General features: G+C 47.6%; 1 protein-coding gene across 1 annotated transcript in view; it reads right to left on the bottom strand.

Moving 5' to 3' along the window:
- The window catches only part of LOC136580517 (amine sulfotransferase-like), a 104241-nt gene extending 83558 nt beyond the window's left edge, over positions 1-20683 (bottom strand). The window contains exons 1-2 of the mRNA XM_066581168.1: positions 20630-20683; positions 19551-19702 (exon numbers count right to left, since the gene is read on the bottom strand). Of these exons, the coding sequence (XP_066437265.1) occupies positions 19551-19702; positions 20630-20683 (206 nt within the window). The remainder of the gene's footprint in view (positions 1-19550; positions 19703-20629) is intronic.
- Positions 20684-20932: the final 249 nt, after the last annotated feature.

The raw sequence follows: 20932 nt of genomic DNA, 5'->3' as shown, positions 1-20932 counted from the left end.
AGCATTGATTATGTCATAAATAGGAAAAGCTAATAGGTCCCAACTCGATTATTCAATTCTAAGCGCAAAAGAATTAGCGTCCACATTTTACGTACGGAATGTAATTTTCTCACATAGAAACTTAAAATTTGGCACGGGCATTGAATATGTCATAAATAGGAAATGCTAATGGGTCCCAACTCGATTATTCAATTCTATGCGCAAAAGAATTAGCGTCCAAATTTTACATACAGAATGCAATTTTCTCACATAGAAACTTAAAATTTGGCACGGGCATTGATTATGTCATAAATAGGAAAAGCTAATGGGTCCCAATTCGATTATTCAATTCTATGCGCAAAAGAATTAGCGTCCAAATTTTACGTACGGAATGTAATTTTCTCACATAGAAACTTAAAATTTGGCACGGGCATTGAATATGTCATAAATAGGAAAAACGAATGGGTCCCAACTCGATTATTCAATTCTATGCACAAAAGAATTAGCGTCCAAATTTTACGGACGGAATGTATTTTTCTCACTTTCCAGTGTCATAGAAACGTGAAATTTGGCACGAGCATTGATTATGTCATACATAGGAATGTAATTTTCTCACTTTCCGGTGTCATAGAAATGTGAAATTTGGCACGAGCATTGATTATGTCATAAATAGGAAAAGCTAATGGGTCCCACCTCGATTGTTCAATTCTAAGTGCAAAAGAATTAGCGTCCACATTTTACGTATGAAATCTAATTCTCTCACTTCCTGATGTCATTTTATATAATGGAAACGTCGCATGGTTACCTCGAGTGGTGTTTCCTGGGTAACGTAGAGAACTATGCAAAATGGTGAACATGTTTTTCCGGTATCTCTAAAGTAACCACGACTTTATAAGATTTCCGTGTGACCACCAGATAAACACCAGTACCAAATTAACTCGGGTGAAGCCGGGTATATCAGCTAGTATCTACACACATATTATATATATATATATATATATATATATATATATATATATATATATACATATATATATATATATATATATATACATATATATATATATATATATATATATATACACATGCATGCAAATACATACACACATATACATGCATACATACACACATACATATATATACACATGCGTGCAAATACATATACATACATTATATAATATGCACAGAATAAAAATGGGTTAAAAATATTTTTACCTTTGCCTTTCACACACACATACATACATATACATACACACATATACATACACACAAACATACATACAAACACATACATATACATACACAAACATACATGCACGCACATGTATACATACATGCACATACACAAGTATATACACATACTTCTACATACACATACATACATACATACACATGCATGCATACATACACATACACACATATATTATACATACATACATACATGCAAATACATACATATACACATACATACACATACATGCATACATCTACATACACATATACATATACACATACATGCCTGCATACACATACATGCAAATACATACATACATTATATAATATGTATATATATATATATATATATATATATACACTACCGTTCAAAAGTTTGGGGTCACCCAAACAATTTTGTGTTTTCCATGAAAAGTCACACTTATTCACCACTATGCGTTGTGAAATGAATAGAAAATAGAGTCAAGACATTGACAAGGTTAGAAATAATGATTTGTATTTGAAATAACATTGTTTTTACATCAAACTTTGCTTTCGTCAAAGAACCCTTCTTTTGCAGCAATTACAGCATTGCACACCTTTGACATTCTAGCTGTTAATTTGTTGAGGTAAGCTTGTGAAATTGCACCCCATGCTTCTAGAAGCATCTCCCACAAGTTGGATTGGTTGGATGGGCACTTCTGGCGTACCATACGGTCAAGCTGCTCCCACAACAGCTCAATGGGGTTCAGATCTGGTGACTGCGCTGGCCACTCCATTACCGATAGAATACCAGCTGCCTGCTTCTGCTGTAAATAGTTCTTGCACAATTTGGAGGTGTGTTTAGGGTCATTGTCCTGTTGTAGGATGAAATTGGTTCCAATCAAGCGCTGTCCACTGGGTATGGCATGGCGTTGCAAAATGGAGTGATAGCCTTCCTTATTCAGAATCCCTTTTACCCTGTACAAATCTCCCACCTTACCAGCACCAAAGCAACCCCAGACCATCACATTACCTCCACCATGCTTAACAGATGGCGTCAGGCATTCTTCCAGCATCTTTTCATTTGTTCTGCATCTCACAAACGTTCTTCTTTGTGATCCAAACACCTCAAACTTGGATTCATCCGTCCACAACACTTTTTTCCAGTCTTCCTCTGTCCAATGTCTGTGTTCTTTTGCCCATCTTAATCTTTTTCTTTTATTGGCCAGTCTCAGATATGGCTTTTTCTTTGCCACTCTGCCCTGAAGCCCAAAATCCCGCAGCCGCCTCTTCACTGTAGATGTTGACACTGGTGTTTTGCGGGTACTATTTAATGAAGATGCCAGTTGGGTACCTGTGAGGTGTCTGTTTCTCAAACTAGAGACTCTAATGTGCTTATCCTCTTGCTTAGTTGTGCAACGCGGCCTCCCACTTCTTTTTCTACTCTGGTTAGAGCCTGTTTGTGCTGTCCTCTGAAGGGAGTAGTACACACCGTTGTAGGAAATCTTCAATTTCTTAGCAATTTCTCGCATGGAATAGCCTTCATTTCTAAGAACAAGAATAGACTGTCGAGTTTCAGTTGAAAGTTCTCTTTTTCTGGCCATTTTGAGCGTTTAATTGACCCCACAAATGTGATGCTCCAGAAACTCAATCTGCTCACAGGAAGGTCAGTTTTGTAGCTTCTGTAACGAGCTAGACTGTTTTCAGATGTGTGAACATGATTGCACAAGGGTTTTCTAATCATCAATTAGCCTTCTGAGCCAATGAGCAAACACATTGTACCATTAGAACACTGGAGTGATAGTTGCTGGAAATGGGCCTCTATTCACCTTTGTAGATATTGCACAAAAAAACAGGCATTTGCAGCTAGAATAGTCATTTACCACATTAGCAATGTATAGAGTGCATTTGTTTAAAGTTATGACTAGTTTAAAGTTATCTTCATTGAAAAGTACAGTGCTTTTCCTTCAAAAATAAGGACATTTCAATGTGACCCCAAACTTTTGAACGGTAGTGTATATATATTCATTCAAAGTAAAAAAAATCTTATAAACGGGTTAAAATATTTTTGCCTTTGCCTTTCTATGAATAAAACACATATACATACATACACACACATATACATACACACAGATATACATGCACATACATACATGCATATGCACATACATATACATGCATACACATACATGCATGCATACATACATATAAATACATATATATATATATATATATACATATAAATGCATACACATATAAATTTCCATATATACATACATACATGCATACATACATATACACATGCATGCATGAATATATACATGCACGCATATATGCAGTTCTATCCTCCATGCCTCACCAGAGGCTGCCTTACCTGATGTGTTCAGCACTAAGTGTCAAGAAACAAGTGTCTTATGCTGTCGAATGATGCAGTTATACAGCATAGTTCGACAGATCAGGAGACAGGTAACATCCACAACTGTCCAAAGCCTGGAGGAAAATACTCTCCTCTTTGCACTAATCTCCTTCACTATCCTCTTTTCAAGTCTTAACACTTTCTTCCAATGCCCAGGCCCAACACACTCCATCCACATCAGCCCCTCCTCTCCTCACCTATGTATGGCTCCCATGCACTGTTCAACTTCCTAAGACGCCTCCAACCTCCCAATACCGCAAAGAAACACCTCAGCCACCCACAAAAATCCCTTAACCATGCACTCACCCTTGCTACCCTGCTACTCCTAGCCGCAGGGGACATATCCCCCAACCCAGGTCCACCCCGTACTGTTCTCTACCAAAATGCCCTCCCTGCCCCATTCAAATGCGCCCTATGGAACTCCCAATCTGCATGTAACAAACTCCCAACTATACATGACCTTTTCACTAGTAAACACTTGAACCTGCTCGCCCTCACGGAAACCTGGATACAGCAGTCCGATTCTACCTCCCCGCTGCATTGTCCTATGATGGCCTGCAGTTCTCCCACACCCCTAGATCAGATGACAGACGCGGCGGAGGAGTAGGCATCATCCTCTCACCAAACTGTACCTTCCAGGTCATTCCCTCAGCTCCCTCACTTACCTTCCACTCCTTCGGGGTCCACACCCTGCGACTCTTCTGCCCACTGCCTCTGCGTGTCGCAGTTATTTACCGCCCCCCAGGTCCCGCCCGCCTGTTCCTAGACCACTTTGCTGCCTGGCTCCCCCACTTCCTATCCTGTGAAATCCCAACCCTCATCCTTGGTGATTTCAACATCCCTACTAACGACCGCAGCTCCTAATCTGCCTCCCGGCTGTTAAGATTTACCTCCTCCCTTGGCTTATCACTAATCTCTAACTCCCCCACTCATAGAGATGGTAACACTCTCTATTTAGTTTTCCTCAGTCTCTGCTATGCTTCTCATTTTACTAACTCCCCCCTTCCACTCTCAGATCACAACCTTCTCTCTTTCTCCATCAGGCACCCTAGCATCTCCCCTGACCCACCTATCTATCGCACCTCTAGGAACCTCCAGTCCGTCCGCACTAAACAGTTTGCCAAAACTATTCAGTCCTCCCTATCCCCTATCTCTCTCCTCCCCTGCCCTAACCTGGCAGCCGAATACTACCACACCACCCTCAGCCGTGCCCTGGATGAAGCTGCACCACCCATGACTCGAGCCGTCAAACGCAGACCACGGCAACCTTGGCTCACGTCCCAAACGCGCTTCATACAGCGGTGCTCTAGGTGCGACGAGCGGCTGTGGAGAAAGTCAAAGCTGCCAGCAGACTTCCTCCACTTCAAATTCATGCTTAAAACTTATAACCTAGCCCTTGACCATGCCAAACAAGTTTATTTCACCTCCCTTGTCTCCTCCCTATCCCACAACCCCAAACAACTCTTTGAGACCTTTCACTCCCTCCTCATCCCCAAAGAACAGGCCCCTGTGACAGACCTGACTGCTGGAGAACTAGCTGCCTTTTTCAAAGAAAAAAAAATCGACATTTGAAAAGAAATCTCTGAAAGCTGCATGGTTAGCCCCGATCCCAGTTTCATCAGCACTGAATCCAGCACCTACTCACTATCTACGTTAGAACCAATGACAGAGGAAGAAGTCTCCAGGCTCCTTTCCGCTGCCCGCCTCACCACCTGCGCTAGTGACCCTCTCTCCTCTCACCTCCTCTGGTCCCTTTTCCCCAGCTCTCATTACTCACCTCACTACAATCTGCAACCTCCCCCTAACCTCTGGCACTTTTCCCTCCTCATTTAAACACTCCATCATATCCCCTCTGCTTAAAAAACCAACCCTGGACCCAACTGATGCTGCCAACTATCGAGCTGTCTCAAACCTCCCCTTCATCTCCAAATTACTGGAACGCCTGGTCTACTCCCGCCTTACTCGCTTTCTCTCGGACAACTCACTTCTTGACCCCCTCCAGTCTGGTTTCCGCTCTCTACACTCGACCAAAACTGCCCTTACAAAAGTAACAAATGACCTGATGACTGCAAAGTCGAGAGGTGATTACTCCCTACTAATCCTCCTTGACCTGTCTGCTGCATTTGACACTGTCGACCATAACCTCCTTCTCACTATGCTCCGCTCTATTGGTCTAAAGGACACTGCTCTCTCCTGGTTCTCTTCCTACCTCTCTGACCGCTCTTTCAGTGTTTCCTTTGCTGGTTCTATCTCTGCTCCACTTCCTCTCGCTGTTGGGGTACCCCAGGGCTCGGTCCTTGGTCCCCTTCTCTTATCCTTCTATACTGCCCCAATTGGACAAACCATCCACAAATTTGGCCTCCAATACCATCTCTACGCTGATGACACCCAACTATACACCTTCTCTCGTTAGATCTCTGGACCATTCCTCCAAAATATCACCGACTGTCTGTCCGCTGTCTCTAACACTATGTCCTCCCTTTTTCTCAAACTAAACCTCTCTAAAACTGACCTCCCTGTCTTTCCACCTTCTAACCAACCTTACCTCAACATCTCCATTCCAGTGTTTGGCACCATCATAACCCCCAGACGGCATGCCCGATGCCTTGGGGTCACACTGGACTCTGACCTCTCCTTTACCTCCCATATCCAATCTCTGGCCCAAACATGCCACATGCACCTCAGAAATATTGCTAAAATCCATCCGTTCCTCACCACGGACACGCTAAAGACACTCGTGGTTGCCCTCATCCACTCCCGGTTTGACTACTGCAACTCGCTACTCATCGGCCTCTCCCGCACTAGACTTGCTCCACTCCAATCCATACTAAATGCAGCAGCTAGGTTCATTTTTCTATGCAGTCGTTATTCAGACGCCTCTGCATTATGCCAGTCGCTGCATTGGCTGCCCATCCACTGCAGAACTAAATTTAAACTCCTCTACCTCACTCACAAAGCTCTGCATGGCGCTGCACCACCATACATCGCCTGCCTACAGTCAGTACACCACCCAGCCCGCTCACTCCGATCGGCTAACACACTCAGACTAAACACCCCTGTAATACAAACCTCACATGCTCACCTACAGGACTTCACCAGAGCAGCACCCATCCTCTGGAATGCTCTACCACAAGGCATCCGGACAATTCTGGATGCACGAAATTTCAGACATGCCTTAAAAACACACCTCTTCAGGGAAGCATACCAAATCTCCTGACCTAGTCCCTCGCCCCTCGCTATGGTGCCCCACCCTGTTTGCTTTCTAATAAATGATCTGTACATGAAATTTCCTATTGCCTGTGTTCCCCACCCCCTGCACCTCCTGTACCACCCCCACCCCATTAGTGTCAAACCGAATGTACCTCACATTGTAATTGTTGTATTGTTTTGCATTTATCCATGCATGAAAGTGCTGCGGAATAAGTTGGCGCTATACAAATAAAGATTATTATTATTATTTTATATACACGCATATATACAGGCATGATGCATATATATATATATATATATATACACACACATGTATATATATATATATATACACACACACATGCATGCATATGTATATATACATACATGCATATATATATTTTTTACATGGGAAGGAAGGACGGAGATTACAAGAAGCACTGCTACCAGAAGAGCAGGATAAGCTTTATTTTTCTATTGGCTAATAGAAATGTATTCTGTCTGACAACAATGTCAGGGGTACATTTCTATTGGCCACTGCTTTAACTAATGAGTGCGCAAGCGCTAGAGCCCTGTCTGGCCCGTGCACTCGCGTCTCTCTCCCTCTCCCTCGCACGTGAGCGCGCTCGTGACGACGCATCACGTGCACTCGCGGCGGAGTCTCACGCATGCGCGAGAGTACAACCCACCGAGTATTCGGCGCTTGGGGGCCAAGTTAAGGAACGCTACGTCACTAGTGACGTAGCGTACATTGAACTTCAGGAAGAAGAATGTAGCGCAATGTACGTTACATCACCAGATGCAGCTAAATCGGGCAGCTACAGGTCACGTGACACAAGCTGCTAGACGATCCAGGAGAAGCTTGGACAGGAGAAGAAGAGGTAAGCAGGCTGCCGGGGAGAAATAGGTAAGTATATAATTTTTTGTTTTTAATGACAGAACCCCTTTAAAGGGATATTCCAGGACTTTTACGATTTGTAATATTGATGACTGTATTGCTGCAAGGAGCAAGACTTAAAGGGGTTGTCCCGCGAAAGCAAGTGGGTCTATACACTTCTGTATGGCCATATTAATGCACTTTGTAATGTACATTGTGCATTAATTATGAGCCATACAGAAGTTATAAGAAATTTTTCACTTACCTGTTCCGTTGCTAGCGTCCTCGTTTCCATGGAGCCGTCTAATTTTCAGCGTCTAATCGCCAGATTAGACACGCTTGCGCAGTCCGGGTCTTCTTCTTTTCTCAATGGGGCCGCTCGTGCCGGAGAGAGACTCCGTGTAGCTCCGCCCCGTCAGGTGCCGATTCCAGCCAATCAGGAGGCTGGAATCGGCAATGGACCGCACAGAAGCCCTGCGGTCCACCGAGGGAGAAGATCCCGGCGGCCATCTTCAGCAGGTAATTAAGAAGTCACCGGAGCGTGGGGATTAAGGGAAGCGCTGTGCGGTGTTCTTTTTTAACCCCTGCATCTCGCGCCGAACGGGGGGGGGGGGTTGAAAAAAAAAAAAAAAACTGTTTCCGCGCGGGACAACCCCTTTAAGTTCAGATTACGCTTTAAGACAATATGGAAAGTTTAGCAATAGAGATGAGCAAACATACTCGGACACGCCCCTTTTTCACTCGAGCACCGCGATTTTCAAGTACTTCCGTACTTGGGTGAAAAGATTTGGGGGGCGCCGTGGGTGAGTGGGGGGTTGCAGCTGGCAGTGGGGGGGAGAGGGAGAGAGAGTTCCCCCCTCTTCCCCGCTACTAACCTCCCCCCCGCTCCGCCACGCCTTCCCCGGCGCCCCCCGAATCTTTTCACCCGAGTACAGAAGTACTCGAAAAAAGCGATGCTCGATCGAGTAATTACTCGAAACGAGTATATTCGCTCATCTCTATTTAGTAGAGATGAGCGAGCACCAAAATGCTCGGGTGCTCGTTACTCGAGACGAACTTTTCGCGATGCTCGAGGGTTCGTTTCGAGTAACGAACCCAATTGAAGTCAATGGGTGACCCGAGCATTTTTGTAGGTCCCACTATTAAGCCACAATACCGGCAAGAGTGGGCCCCCCCCTCCCAACAATTTTTACTTCTGAAAAGCCCTCATTAGCAATGCATACCTTAGCTAAGCACCACACTACCTCCAACAAAGCACAATCACTGCCTGCATGACACTCCGCTGCCACTTCTCCTGGGTTACATGCTGCCCCCCCCCCTGCATGACCCAGTGTCCACAGCGCACACCAAATTGTCGCTGCGCAGCCTTCAGCGGCCCTCATGCCACGCCACACTCATGTCTATTTATAAGTGCGTCTGCCATGAGGAGGAACCGCAGGCACACACTGCAGAGGGTTGGCACGGCTAGGCAGCGACCCTCTTTAAAAGGGGCGGGGCGATAGCCCACAATGCTGTACAGAAGCAATGAGAAATCCAATCCTGTGCCACATCCATCTGGAGCTGCACACGTGGGCATAGCAATGGGGAACCTATGTGCCACACACTATTCATTCTGTCAAGGTGTCTGCATGCCCCAGTCAGACCGCGGTTTTTTATAAATAGTCACAGGCAGGTACAACTCCGCAATGGGAATTCCGTGTGGACCCACGGCATGGGTGGCTCCCTGGAACCCACCGGCGCTACCTAAATATATCCCATTGCAGTGCCCATCACAGCTGAGGTAATGTCGTGCTTAATGCAGGTGGGCTTCGGCCCACACTGCATGCCCCAGTCAAACTGGGGTTCTTTAGAAGTGGACACATGCAGTTACAACTCCCTGTGGACCCACGGCATGGGTGGCTCCCTGGAACCCACCGGCGCTACCTAAATATATCCCATTGCAGTGCCCATCACAGCTGAGGTAATGTCGTGCTTAATGCAGGTGGGCTTCGGCCCACACTGCATGCCCCAGTCAGACTGGGGTTCTTTAGAAGTGGACACATGCAGTTACAACTCCCTGTGGACCGACAGCTTGGGTGGGTGCCAGGAAGCCACCGGCGGTACATAAATATATCCCATTGCATTGCCCATCACAGTTGAGGTAACGTCGTGCTTAATGCAGGTGGGCTTCGGCCCACACTGCATGCCCCAGTCAGACTGGGGTTCTTTAGAAGTGGACACATGCAGTTACAACTCCCTGTGGACCGACAGCATGGGTGGCTCCCTGGAACCCACTGGCGCTACCTAAATATATCCCATTGCAGTGCCCATCACAGCTGAGGTAATGTCGTGCTTAATGCAGGTGGGCTTCGGCCCACACTGCATGCCCCAGTCAGACTGGGGTTCTTTAGAAGTGGACACATGCAGTTACAACTCCCTGTGGACCCACGGCATGGGTGGCTCCCTGGAACCCACCGGCGCTACCTAAATATATCCCATTGCAGTGCCCATCACAGCTGATGTAACGTCAGCTTTAATGCAGGTGGGCTAAAAATTAATTTGATTACACTGTAGGCGAGGGCCCCCAAAAATTGGTGTACCAACAGTACTAATGTACCTCTGAAAAATTGCCCATGCCCAACCAAGAGGGCAGGTGAAATCCATTAAGCGCTTTGGTTAATGTGGCTTAATTGGTAACTAGGCCTGGAGGCAGCCCAGTTAAAATAAAAATTGGTTGAGGTGAAAGTTTCAACGCTTTAAAGAGCATTGAAACGTATAAAAATTGTTTAAAAAAATTATATGACTGAGTCTTGTGGGTCTAAGAAAAATTGCCCGTTTGGCGTGATTATGTGAGGTTTCAGGAGGAGGAGCAGGAGGAGGAGGAGGAATATTATACACAGATTGATGAAGCAAAAAGGTCCCCCATTTTGATGGGGATAGAGAACGATGCTTCCATCCGCGGGTGCAGCCTACGTATTGCTTAGGTATCGCTGCTGTCCGCTGGGGGAGAAGAGAAGTCTGGGGAAATCCAGGCTTTGTTCATCTTGATGAGTGTAAGCCTGTCGGCACTGTCGGTTGACAGGCGGGTACGCTTATCTGTGATGATTCCCCCAGCCGCACTAAACACCCTCTCTGACAAGACGCTAGCCGCAGGACAAGCAAGCACCTCCAGGGCATACAGCGCGAGTTCAGGCCACGTGTCCAGCTTCAACACCCAGTAGTTGTAGGCGGCAGAGGCGTCACGGAGGACGGTCGTGCGATCGGCTACATACTCCCTCACCATCCTTTTACAGTGCTCCCGCCGACTCAGCCTTGACTGGGGAGCGGTGACACAGTCTTGCTGGGGAGCCAGAAAGCTGTCCAGGGCCTTAGAGAGTGTTCCCCTGCCTGTGCTGTACATGCTGCCTGATCTCCGTGCCTCCCCTGCTACCTGGCCCTCGGAACTGCGCCTTCGGCCACTAGCGCTGTCGGATGGGAATATTTACCATCAGTTTGTCCGCCAGGGTCCTGTGGTATAGCATCACTCTCGAACCCCTTTCCTCTTCGGGTATGAGAGTGGAAAGGTTCTCCTTATACCGTGGGTCAAGCACTGTGTACACCCAGTAATCCGTAGTGGCCAGAATGCGTGTAACGCGAGGGTCACGAGAAAGGCATCCTAACATGAAGTCCGCCATGTGTGCCAGGGTACCTGTACGCAACACATGGCTGTCCTCACTAGGAAGATCACTTTCAGGATCCTCCTCCTCCTCCTCTGGCCATACACGCTGAAAGGATGACAGGCAAGCAGCATGTGTACCCTCAGCAGTGGGCCAAGCTGTCTCTTCCCCCTCCTCCTCATCCTCTTCATGCTCCTCCTCCTCCTCCTCCTCACCGCGCTGAGATATAGACAGGAGGATGCTCTGACTATCCAGCGACATACTGTCTTCCCCTGGCTCCGTTACCGAGCGCAAAGCGTCTGCCTTTATGCTTTGCAGGGAACTTCTCAAGAGGCATAGCAGAGGAATGGTGACGCTAATGATTGCAGCATCGCCACACCACCTCAGTAGACTCCTCAAACTTTCCAAGGACCTGGCAGATGTCTGCCAACCAGGCCCACTCTTCTGAAAAGAATTGAGGAGGCTGACTCCCACTGTGCCGCCCATGTTGGAGTTGGTATTCCACTATAGCTCTACGCTGCTCATAGAGCCTGGCCAACATGTGGAGCGTAGAGTTCCACTGTGTGGGCACATCGCACAGCAGTCGGTGCACTGGCAGATTAAACCGATGTTGCAGGGTGCGCAGGGTGGCAGCGTCCGTGTGGGACTTGCGGAAATGTGCGCAGAGCCGGCGCACCTTTACGAGCAGGTCTGTAAAGCATGGGTAGCTTTTCAGAAAGCGCTGAACCACCAAATTAAAGACGTGGGCCAGGCATGGCACGTGCGTGAGACTGCCAAGCTGCAGAGCCGCCACCAGGTTACGGCCGTTGTCACACACGACCATGCCCATTTGGAGGCTCAGCGGCGCAAGCCAGCGGTCGGTCGGCTCTGTCAGACCCTGCAGCAGTTCGTGGGCCGTGTGTCTCTTATCTCCTAAGCTGAGTAGTTTCAGCACGGCCTGCTGACGCTTGCCCACCGCTGTGCTGCCACGCCGCGTGACACCGACTATCGGCGACGTGCTGCTGCTGACACATCTTGATTGTGAGACAGAGGTTGCGTTGGAGGAGGAGGAGGAGGAGGGTGGTTTAGTGGAGGAAGCATACACCGCCGCAGATACCACCACCGAGCTGTGGCCCGCAATTCTGGGGGTGGGTAGGACGTGAGCGGTCCCAGGCTGTGACTCTGTCCCAGCCTCCACTAAATTCACCCAATGTGCCGTCAGGGAGATATAGTGGCCCTGCCCGCCTGTGCTTGTCCACGTGTCCGTTGTTAAGTGGACCTTGCCAGTAACCGCGTTGGTGAGGGCGCGTACAATGTTGCGGGAGACGTGGTCGTGCAGGGCTGGGACAGCACATCGGGAAAAGTAGTGGCGACTGGGAACTGAGTAGCGCGGGGCCGCCGCCGCCATCATATTTTTGAAAGACTCTGTTTCCACAACCCTATACGGCAGCATCTCCAGGCTGATAAATTTGGCAATGTGCACGTTTAATGCTTGAGCGTACGGGTGTGTGGCGGCGTACTTGCGCTTGCGCTCAAACACTTGCGCTAGCAACGGCTGGACGCTGCGGTGAGAGACATTGGTGGATGGGGCCGAGGACAGCGGAGGTGAGGGTGTGGGTGCAGGCCAGTAGACGGTAGTGCCTGTGCCCTGAGAGGGGGGTTGGATCTCAGTGGCAGGTTGGGGCACAGGGGGAGAGGCAGCGGTGCAAACCGGAGGCGGTGAACGACCTTCGTCCCACCTTGTGGGGTGCTTGGCCATCATATGTCTGCGCATGCTGGTGGTGGTGAGGCTGGTGGTGGTGGCTCCCCGGCTGATCTTGGCGCGACAAAGGTTGCACACCACTGTTCGTCGGTCGTCTGCACTCTCAGTGAAAAACTGCCAGACCTTTGAGCACCTCGGCCTCTGCAGGGTGGCATGGCGCGAGGGGGCGCTTTGGGAAACAATTGGTGGATTATTTGGTCTGGCCCTGCCTCTACCCCTGGACACCGCACTGCCTCTTGCAACCTGCCCTGCTGCTGCCCTTGCCTCCCCCTCTGAAGACCTGTCCTCAGTAGGCGTAGCAAACCAGGTGGGATCAGTCACCTCATCGTCCTGCTGCTCTTCCTCCGAATCCTCTGTGCGCTCCTCCCTCCCTTACTACTACCTCACTGATAGACAACTGTGTCTCATCGTCATCTGCCTCCTCACCCACTGAAAGCTCTTGAGACAGTTGCCGGAAGTCCCCAGCCTCATCCCCCGGATCCCGGGAACTTTCCAATGGTTGGGCATCAGTCACGATAAACTCCTCTGGTGGGAGAGGAACCACTGCTGCCCAATCTGAGCAGGGGCCCGAGAACAGTTCCTGGGAGTCTGCCCGCTCCTCAGAATGTGTCATTGTAATGGAGTGAGGAGGCTGGGAGGAAGGAGGAGCAGCAGCCAGAGGATTCTGAGTTGCAGCAGTGGACGGTGCAGAACTCTGGGTGGACGATAGATTGCTGGATGCACTTTCTGCCATCCACGGCAGGACCTGCTCACACTGCTCATTTTCTAATAAAGGTCTACCGCGTGGACCCATTAATTGTGCGATGAATGTGGGGACGCCAGAAACGTGCCTCTCTCCTAATCCCGCAGCAGTCGACTGCGATACACCTGGATCAGGAGCTCGGCCTGTGCCCACACCCTGACTTGGGCCTCCGCGTCCTCGGCCGCGTCCACGTCCTCTAGGCCTGCCCCTACCCCTCAGCATTCTGTATTATGCAGAAACAGAACGCTGTAATTAAATGTTCCGCTTATTGGCCTGTGGTTGGAGGCAGACTTCGCTTACGGAACGCCAGGAAATAATTTTGCGCAAGCCTGCTGTAAAACTTAGCTGGCTGCGTATGAATTTGGAGAACTACTACACCCAGCACAGACCCAGAACACTGAGGACAGTCACAGGCAGCCCAAATAGATTTTTTTCCCCAAAGTTTTTTTGCAAAGACCCACTGCCTATATTCAATCAATATGTCTTCTGTCCCTGCATAAGCGCTTCTGGCCCTGGAGTATTACTGCAGGGCGCAATGCTCTGCACGGCCGATATACCAAAAAAAAAAAAAGTGCAACACTGCAAAAAGCAGCCTCCACAGTACTGCACACGGTTAGATGTGGCCCTAAGAAGGACCGTTGGGGTTCTTGAAGCCTAAAATACTCCTAACACTCTCCCTATAGCAGCTCCACCAAGATACCACTTTCCCTCCTCTATGTCAGAACGCATCTGTGGCGAGCCGCGGCAGGGGCTGATTTTTATACTCGGGTGACACCTGATCTCACCAGCCACTCACGCAGGGGGGTGGTATAGGGCTTGAACGTCGCAGGGGGAAGTTGTAATGCCTTCCCTGTCTTTCAATTGGCCAGAAAAGCGCGCTAACGTCTCAGACATGAAAGTGAAAGTAACCCGAACATCGCGTGGTACTCGTTACGAGTAACGAGCATCTCGAACACGCTAATACTCGAACGAGTATCAAGCTCGGACGAGTACGTTCGCTCATCTCTACTATTTAGCAATAAGAATTTATTCAAATCATGTGATAATCAAGCATACTGATGAATAAATGTCCTACGTTAGTAGAGATGAGCGAGCGTACTCGGAAAAGCACTACTCGCTCGAGTAATTTGCTTTATCCGAGTATCACTGTGCTCGTCCCTGAAGATTCGGGTGCCACTGCAGCTGACAGGTGAGTCGCAGCTGGGAGCAGGGGAGAGCGGGTGGGAGAGAGGGAGAGAAAGATCTCCCCTCCGTTCCTCCCCGCTCTCCCCTGCAGCTCCCCGCTCCGTGCCGGCACCCGAATCTTCAGGGACGAGCACAGCGATACTCGGATAAAGCAAATTACTCGAGCGAGTAGTGCTTTTCCGAGTACGCTCGCTCATCTCTATACGTTAGTAAACTATTAGATCTATATACAAAGGATAATATCTGTATACAAAACATAAAGGTTACAGCTTGCATCACATTACTAAGTATCAAGACAGCAAGTTACATCACATTCGTACTGGTGCATCTTGTATCTGCCGGAAGAATGGGTGAAGACATGGGTTGGCAGGGTTGAGTTATAGGGGGGGGGGGGGGGGGCAGGTGATGCCCACAACAGTGGATTGGCTTATGCACACATTCCTCCTCTTTCTTGCATGTGTACTCCCTGCTGTGCCGCTGTGCTCCCATCTCCACTCCTAGAGGCTCTGTCAATGTCCCTGCACTGGGCTCTCATCTGCGCTTCTGACCCTGATGTCAGTCTTCCCCCAGGCGGCATGCAATGTCCACTCTCGACCCCACTGTCACTTTCCCCACTGGTGTGCCATCATCTGCCCTCAAGGCTCCTGTCACTATCCCCGGAGTACTTCCATCGTTTCCCCTCCCAGCTCCTGTCACTCACTCCGCCGCTCTCCCTTGTCCACTCCCGCCTCCTGCGCTGTCAGTGTCCCCAACGCACTCCCATCAGCGCTGGAATCTGTGCTCCAGTCCTGCTCCTGTGCTACTGAAGCTGAGCCTGCTCTCACTATGGCTGGATGGATGGAGGCATCGCCACTGAAGCCAGCACCACTGTCAACTGCAGCTAGATGAGCAGCAGATCACCTCCGCTTCGGTCCCCAACTGTAACTCTCACCACCAGGCTCTTCTCCACTGGAATGTATCGCCATGGCCTCCCTTCTCTGCTGGAATGTGTCCTTGCTTCAGCCACCAGCTTCCTTCTCTGCAGGAATGGGTACGCCACTGCCGCTGAAGCCAGTCCCACTCTCTGTCTTCCCATCCCCCAATGGGTGACAGCTGCTGTGTAGCCACCGCGAAGGTAAGAAATCGGTCTCGGTCTCTCTTGGTCTTTCTCGGTCTCTCTCTCTCTCTCTCTCTCTCTCTGTGTCATACAAACATGAAATTTGGCATGACCATTCTTTAGGTCCTAAATAGGAAAATCAAAGGGGTCACAACTCAATTATTCAATGCTAATTGCAAAAGTAAGTGCACCCCCATGTAATGTAATTTCTTGGTGTCGTACAAGCGTGAAATTTGGTGCGAGCGCAGACACGTGTACTCTGCGGCGGCAGCACACATAGCAGCGCACCATCGTGAGTGTGACCGGTGCCGTCAGCCCAGTGTTTGCCGGCAGCCCAGAAGCAGATGCCCCAACGCACGTTAGCCAGTCGCCGAGACTGACAGTGGGGAGTGGACACCACTGGAGCGATCATGCAGCCCTGTGTTCCCAAGTGGCAAGGATAGCCAATACACATAGAGCAGGAAAATAGGTTTGTCACGGGTGACGTCACCATTCCTTTACCCACCGGCATAACACTCCTGGTAATAAAAAGAATGCACAAACGATCAATGTTTAAGTACCTCAGTCCCTGGGAATGGTCACTGCTGGTAAAACTTTACTGTAGAAACTTGGAAAACAAGATACACAGTATAACAATACACCGATGCAGGTCACACAGAAAAACAAGTAGATCTGGGAGGAACTCAGGATGACACTGGCCCTACAATCTTGAGACTTGTATGGAACCATTCCTGAAAGGGGAAATTCAGGATGACAGCAGCCTAGTTATCTGCCCGGGATGGCTCCTGGAAAATGGGCAAGGGGTAGACTCTCCACAGGTGATGAATTGAGAATAGTACCTCTGCACGCTCTCTCTCCCTCTCCCTCATTTCTCCTCACGTCTCAACAGTCCCTGGCATACCCAACCTCAGAGAACCACTCCTCTTCCTTCATTCTCTTCACCATCATTCTCTGGCCCCTTCCATAATGTCATACATGTATGTTTAATGTGGATGGTCTGTGCAAAACTGTTTTGTCATTCTGTTATATGTATTGCACAGCTGCAGCGTGTGATGGGTTATTGTCTGCAAAGTGTGACTGTAAATGTATCAATTCTGTCCTGTCATGTGGTATGAGAGAGGTTATAAATGTGAGTGGTTGAGAGCAGGAAGAGAGAGTTCCATGACTTCAGGAGTGGTAGTTGGGAGGTCCAGCTACATAGGGGCACTTTCAGCCTCATGTAGTGAAGCATGAAAAAGGAGGAGAGGTTTCCGGTCTTGGAAGTGATTGTGAGAAGAAAAGTTGAGCCCCACTTGAGCAGAGCGAGAGTGAGAGCAACAGTGAGTGCGTATCAAGGCCCAGTGCAGAGGTACTATCTATGTTTATATTTCCCTACGCTGCTGTCTGAAGTCTGGATCACCACCTAGAGGTACACCCATTTTGTCTATCACGCACGGGGGATCTGCAGTCTGGATCACCGTGTGGAGGTACTCCTAGTCAAGTTTATTTATTTGCCTGCACTGTCATTGTTTCAAAGTTTGCCTTGTATACTGCTGAAGTTACGTTGAGTAAAGTTGTTCCAGGCCCTGACCGTTCCCAGGGACCTGGGATTCTTAAATAAAAAATACATCTATTAAAGAAGGACAGATGGGTTGATGCAACACAATTTTATTAATAAGATAATTGAACAAAATTATATACAATAAATGACAGTTAAACTAAGTTACATGAAATAGGTAATATGGCATACACTTTTACAATATTTCTTAGGCTAAGGTTAAGTACTGATATCACCAAAGGATATATATGAACACATTCACATTACACATGAATATATTTACAAAGCAACTGCAGGAAGAAGCAACGAAAGATAGAGAACCAATCCCATCTGTAGGAACCTTCTTTAAAGGGGTTGTCTCGCGAAAGCGTCATCGCGTAGCTCCGCCCCGTCACGTGTGCCGATTCCAGCCAATCAGGAGGCTGGAATCGGCACACGTTATGGGGCGGAGCTACGCTATGACGCGTAGAAGGGGCGGAGCCAGAACGCCGCTGCTGCCGAGCCGAAGGCAGAAGACCCTTCTGCGCAAGCACGTCTAATCGGGCGATTAGACGCTGAAGTTAGACGGAGCCATGGAGACGGGGACGCCAGCGCAGGGAAGGTAAGTGAATAACTTCTGTATGGCTCATATTTAATGCACGATGTATATTACAAAGTGCATTAATATGGCCATACAGAAGTGCTGAACCCCACTTGCTTTCGCGAGACAACCCCTTTAACAACATCTGTCTGGGCATCAGCTGGAGAAGCGGGCAGCAAAAGACACAGACAGAACCTGTGGGAAACTACACTGTGACAGAGCTCTACTTACAGGTCAACGGCTTCTGTTTTCCATGCATAGTCTCCAATCTTTTATACACTATAAAATTGCTTAGTCATCTACTATGCTATAAGTTTCCTTATTTACAAATTATCCAAACCAGAAGTGAGGAGGGGTAGTGGGTCACATGGACTATAAATTGTCCCTCTTCGCTGATGACCTTCTCCTTTACCTATCTTGCCCCAGCATGAGTATAGCTGTATTATTACAGACGTTCAATAAATTTAGTGTAAGTAACTTTAAAATTAATCTTCAGAAAACAGGGATCCTGTATGTCACCCTGCCGCACTCTGAGGCGTTGCTCTTACAGAAGCAGTTTCCATTTAGATGGCAAATGTCTTCCATTAAATACATAGGTATTCAATTTCCAGCTGATCATTCCCTCACCTATTCATTAAACTATAAACCTTTTTTTATCAAGCCTTGAAAAAGATCTAAACAAATGGAACCCACTCTTCTTGTCCTGGTGCAGGAGAATAAATTCTGTTAAAATAGACTCCCTGCCAATTTTTTTGTACCTTTGCCAGGCACCTCCAATATGGTTACCCAGGCCCTTCATGCCCTAATAACTAGTTTTTTTTGCAGGGGGCGTAGGCCTAGATTAAAATTTAGCATTCTCACACGGGCAAAGGAATCAGGTGGTCTCAGTCTCCCTGATTTCTCATTATACTACAAGGCCAATATAGCAAACTGTATTTTGAATCTCCTAAAAGCATCACGTGTTCAAGCTTTGAGTTGAAATAAAATATGACACAGACCCCAGGTTGCCGCAGGGAGTGTTTTGGATCCTGGAAATTAGGCTCATGGACTTGCCTAATTTGTCCCCCCTGCTCTGACAACTAATGGACGCTTAGTCGGACTTTGCCACGAAGAGATCATTGGTTTCTATTTCTTGCCCTCTTACACTTTTTGTTGGCCAACCCGCAATTTAAAGCTTTTGAACACAGCATGTCACTTTTATTCACACCCAAAAATTCTATTCCACGCTTGAGAGACGTGGTCAGCATGTTGGGGTTGAGACCTCTGGTTGAGTTCTTTGCAGAGACCAGCGCCCCTCCTGGAGCCTGGATGAAATACTTTCATTTGAGTGGATCCTTGGACTCCTTGACAGCTGGGGCAGGTTTAATTAAAAAGCTCACCCCTTTGAGGAGATTAGCTTATCCATGGACTCTCCCAACCAACTAATCTCAATTTTACATAAGATGCTACTGTCCAGGGAGAATGGGGACTGACCTCCAGAGTTCATGAAGGCATGGGAAGAGGAGTTGGGATGACATTTCCCTGGGAGGTCCTGGCAGAAAGATTTTATATTAACACATAAGAGGACATCCTTCTCCAGACTTCAGGAGCTCAATTATAAGATTCTATCATGCTGGTACAGAACCCCGCTGCGCTTACACAGAAGTGTTGTTCTGTCCACTCCCTTGTGCTGGAGATGCTCTAGGGGCCAGGGCAATATGTTCCATATTTGGTGGGAATGCTCTCTAGTGGCAGGTCTTTGGTCGGACACCATGGGCTTACACGATGATATATGCAGCCTATCTGTCGTTCTTACATTTGAGATGGCCTTGTTGTCAGATTATACCTGGTCATGGGACTCACAGCAGATGGGCAACCCATGGTCAGCTTATTATCTGGCGAGACCTTCCTAACTAAAAAAAAAGAATTTAAGTGAACTATATTTCACAGTGTAGAATTAAAAATGCAAATAATTAAAATCCATATACTTCATTTTTGCATTCAGGGTGTTGAAAATCCTATTGTGCCATTAACCTAATAATCTAAACCCATTTTTTTTTCATGTTCCCTATATATACATCAGAACATATTACCATACCCCAACCAACACTTTATCAAGGATATCTAGAAGAAATGAGAGAGATACTGTATCGTATGACAGCACACTGAGTGTATAGTCACACAGCCACAAGTGTTCATTGATAAGCCTAATTAGCACACATTTTTTCCCCCTTTCCAAATTTTAGCGGAAACAATGTAGCTAAATTTGAAACTATGGAAATATTTTAATTGTGAGGGTTTCATTCATTTAAAACTGAAAAAAGCTATAAAAGGGAAAAATACTCCACAAAAATCTATCCACATTGGAAATGTGATATCATTTAAGCAGAAAAAAAATTCTTTATCCACCCAACTTTTCCCGACAGCCCAAGATTCTCACCCCCTCCTCTGTTGAGGAGAGGGCTGACCAATTACGTACCTTTACATCATCTAGCCCCACACTTTGAACTTTGCCAATTGTCTGCTTCTTCATGCTATGATTTGAAATTTGCCATCTCCACATTCACATCACAGACAAGTCTTTTACCACTTTCTTGTATCTTTCCAATAAACTTTCTTTTGAAACTTTTACACACACAAACTTACTAAAACCCATTTAATTCTCGGCCTCCGTTTTCTTTTCCTTCTTCAACATCTCACCTCTGCAATCCACCCAAATAGCATGCCTTTTTCCTCCTGTGTACTGCAATATATCCATATACATTAAGCACAACCCAAACAC

Source organism: Eleutherodactylus coqui, chromosome 1 (assembly GCF_035609145.1).
Source record: "Eleutherodactylus coqui strain aEleCoq1 chromosome 1, aEleCoq1.hap1, whole genome shotgun sequence".
NCBI classification, from domain to species: domain Eukaryota; kingdom Metazoa; phylum Chordata; class Amphibia; order Anura; family Eleutherodactylidae; genus Eleutherodactylus; species Eleutherodactylus coqui.
Note: the sequence above shows the minus strand (reverse complement) of the source record. Positions and strands in the feature narration are given on the sequence as shown.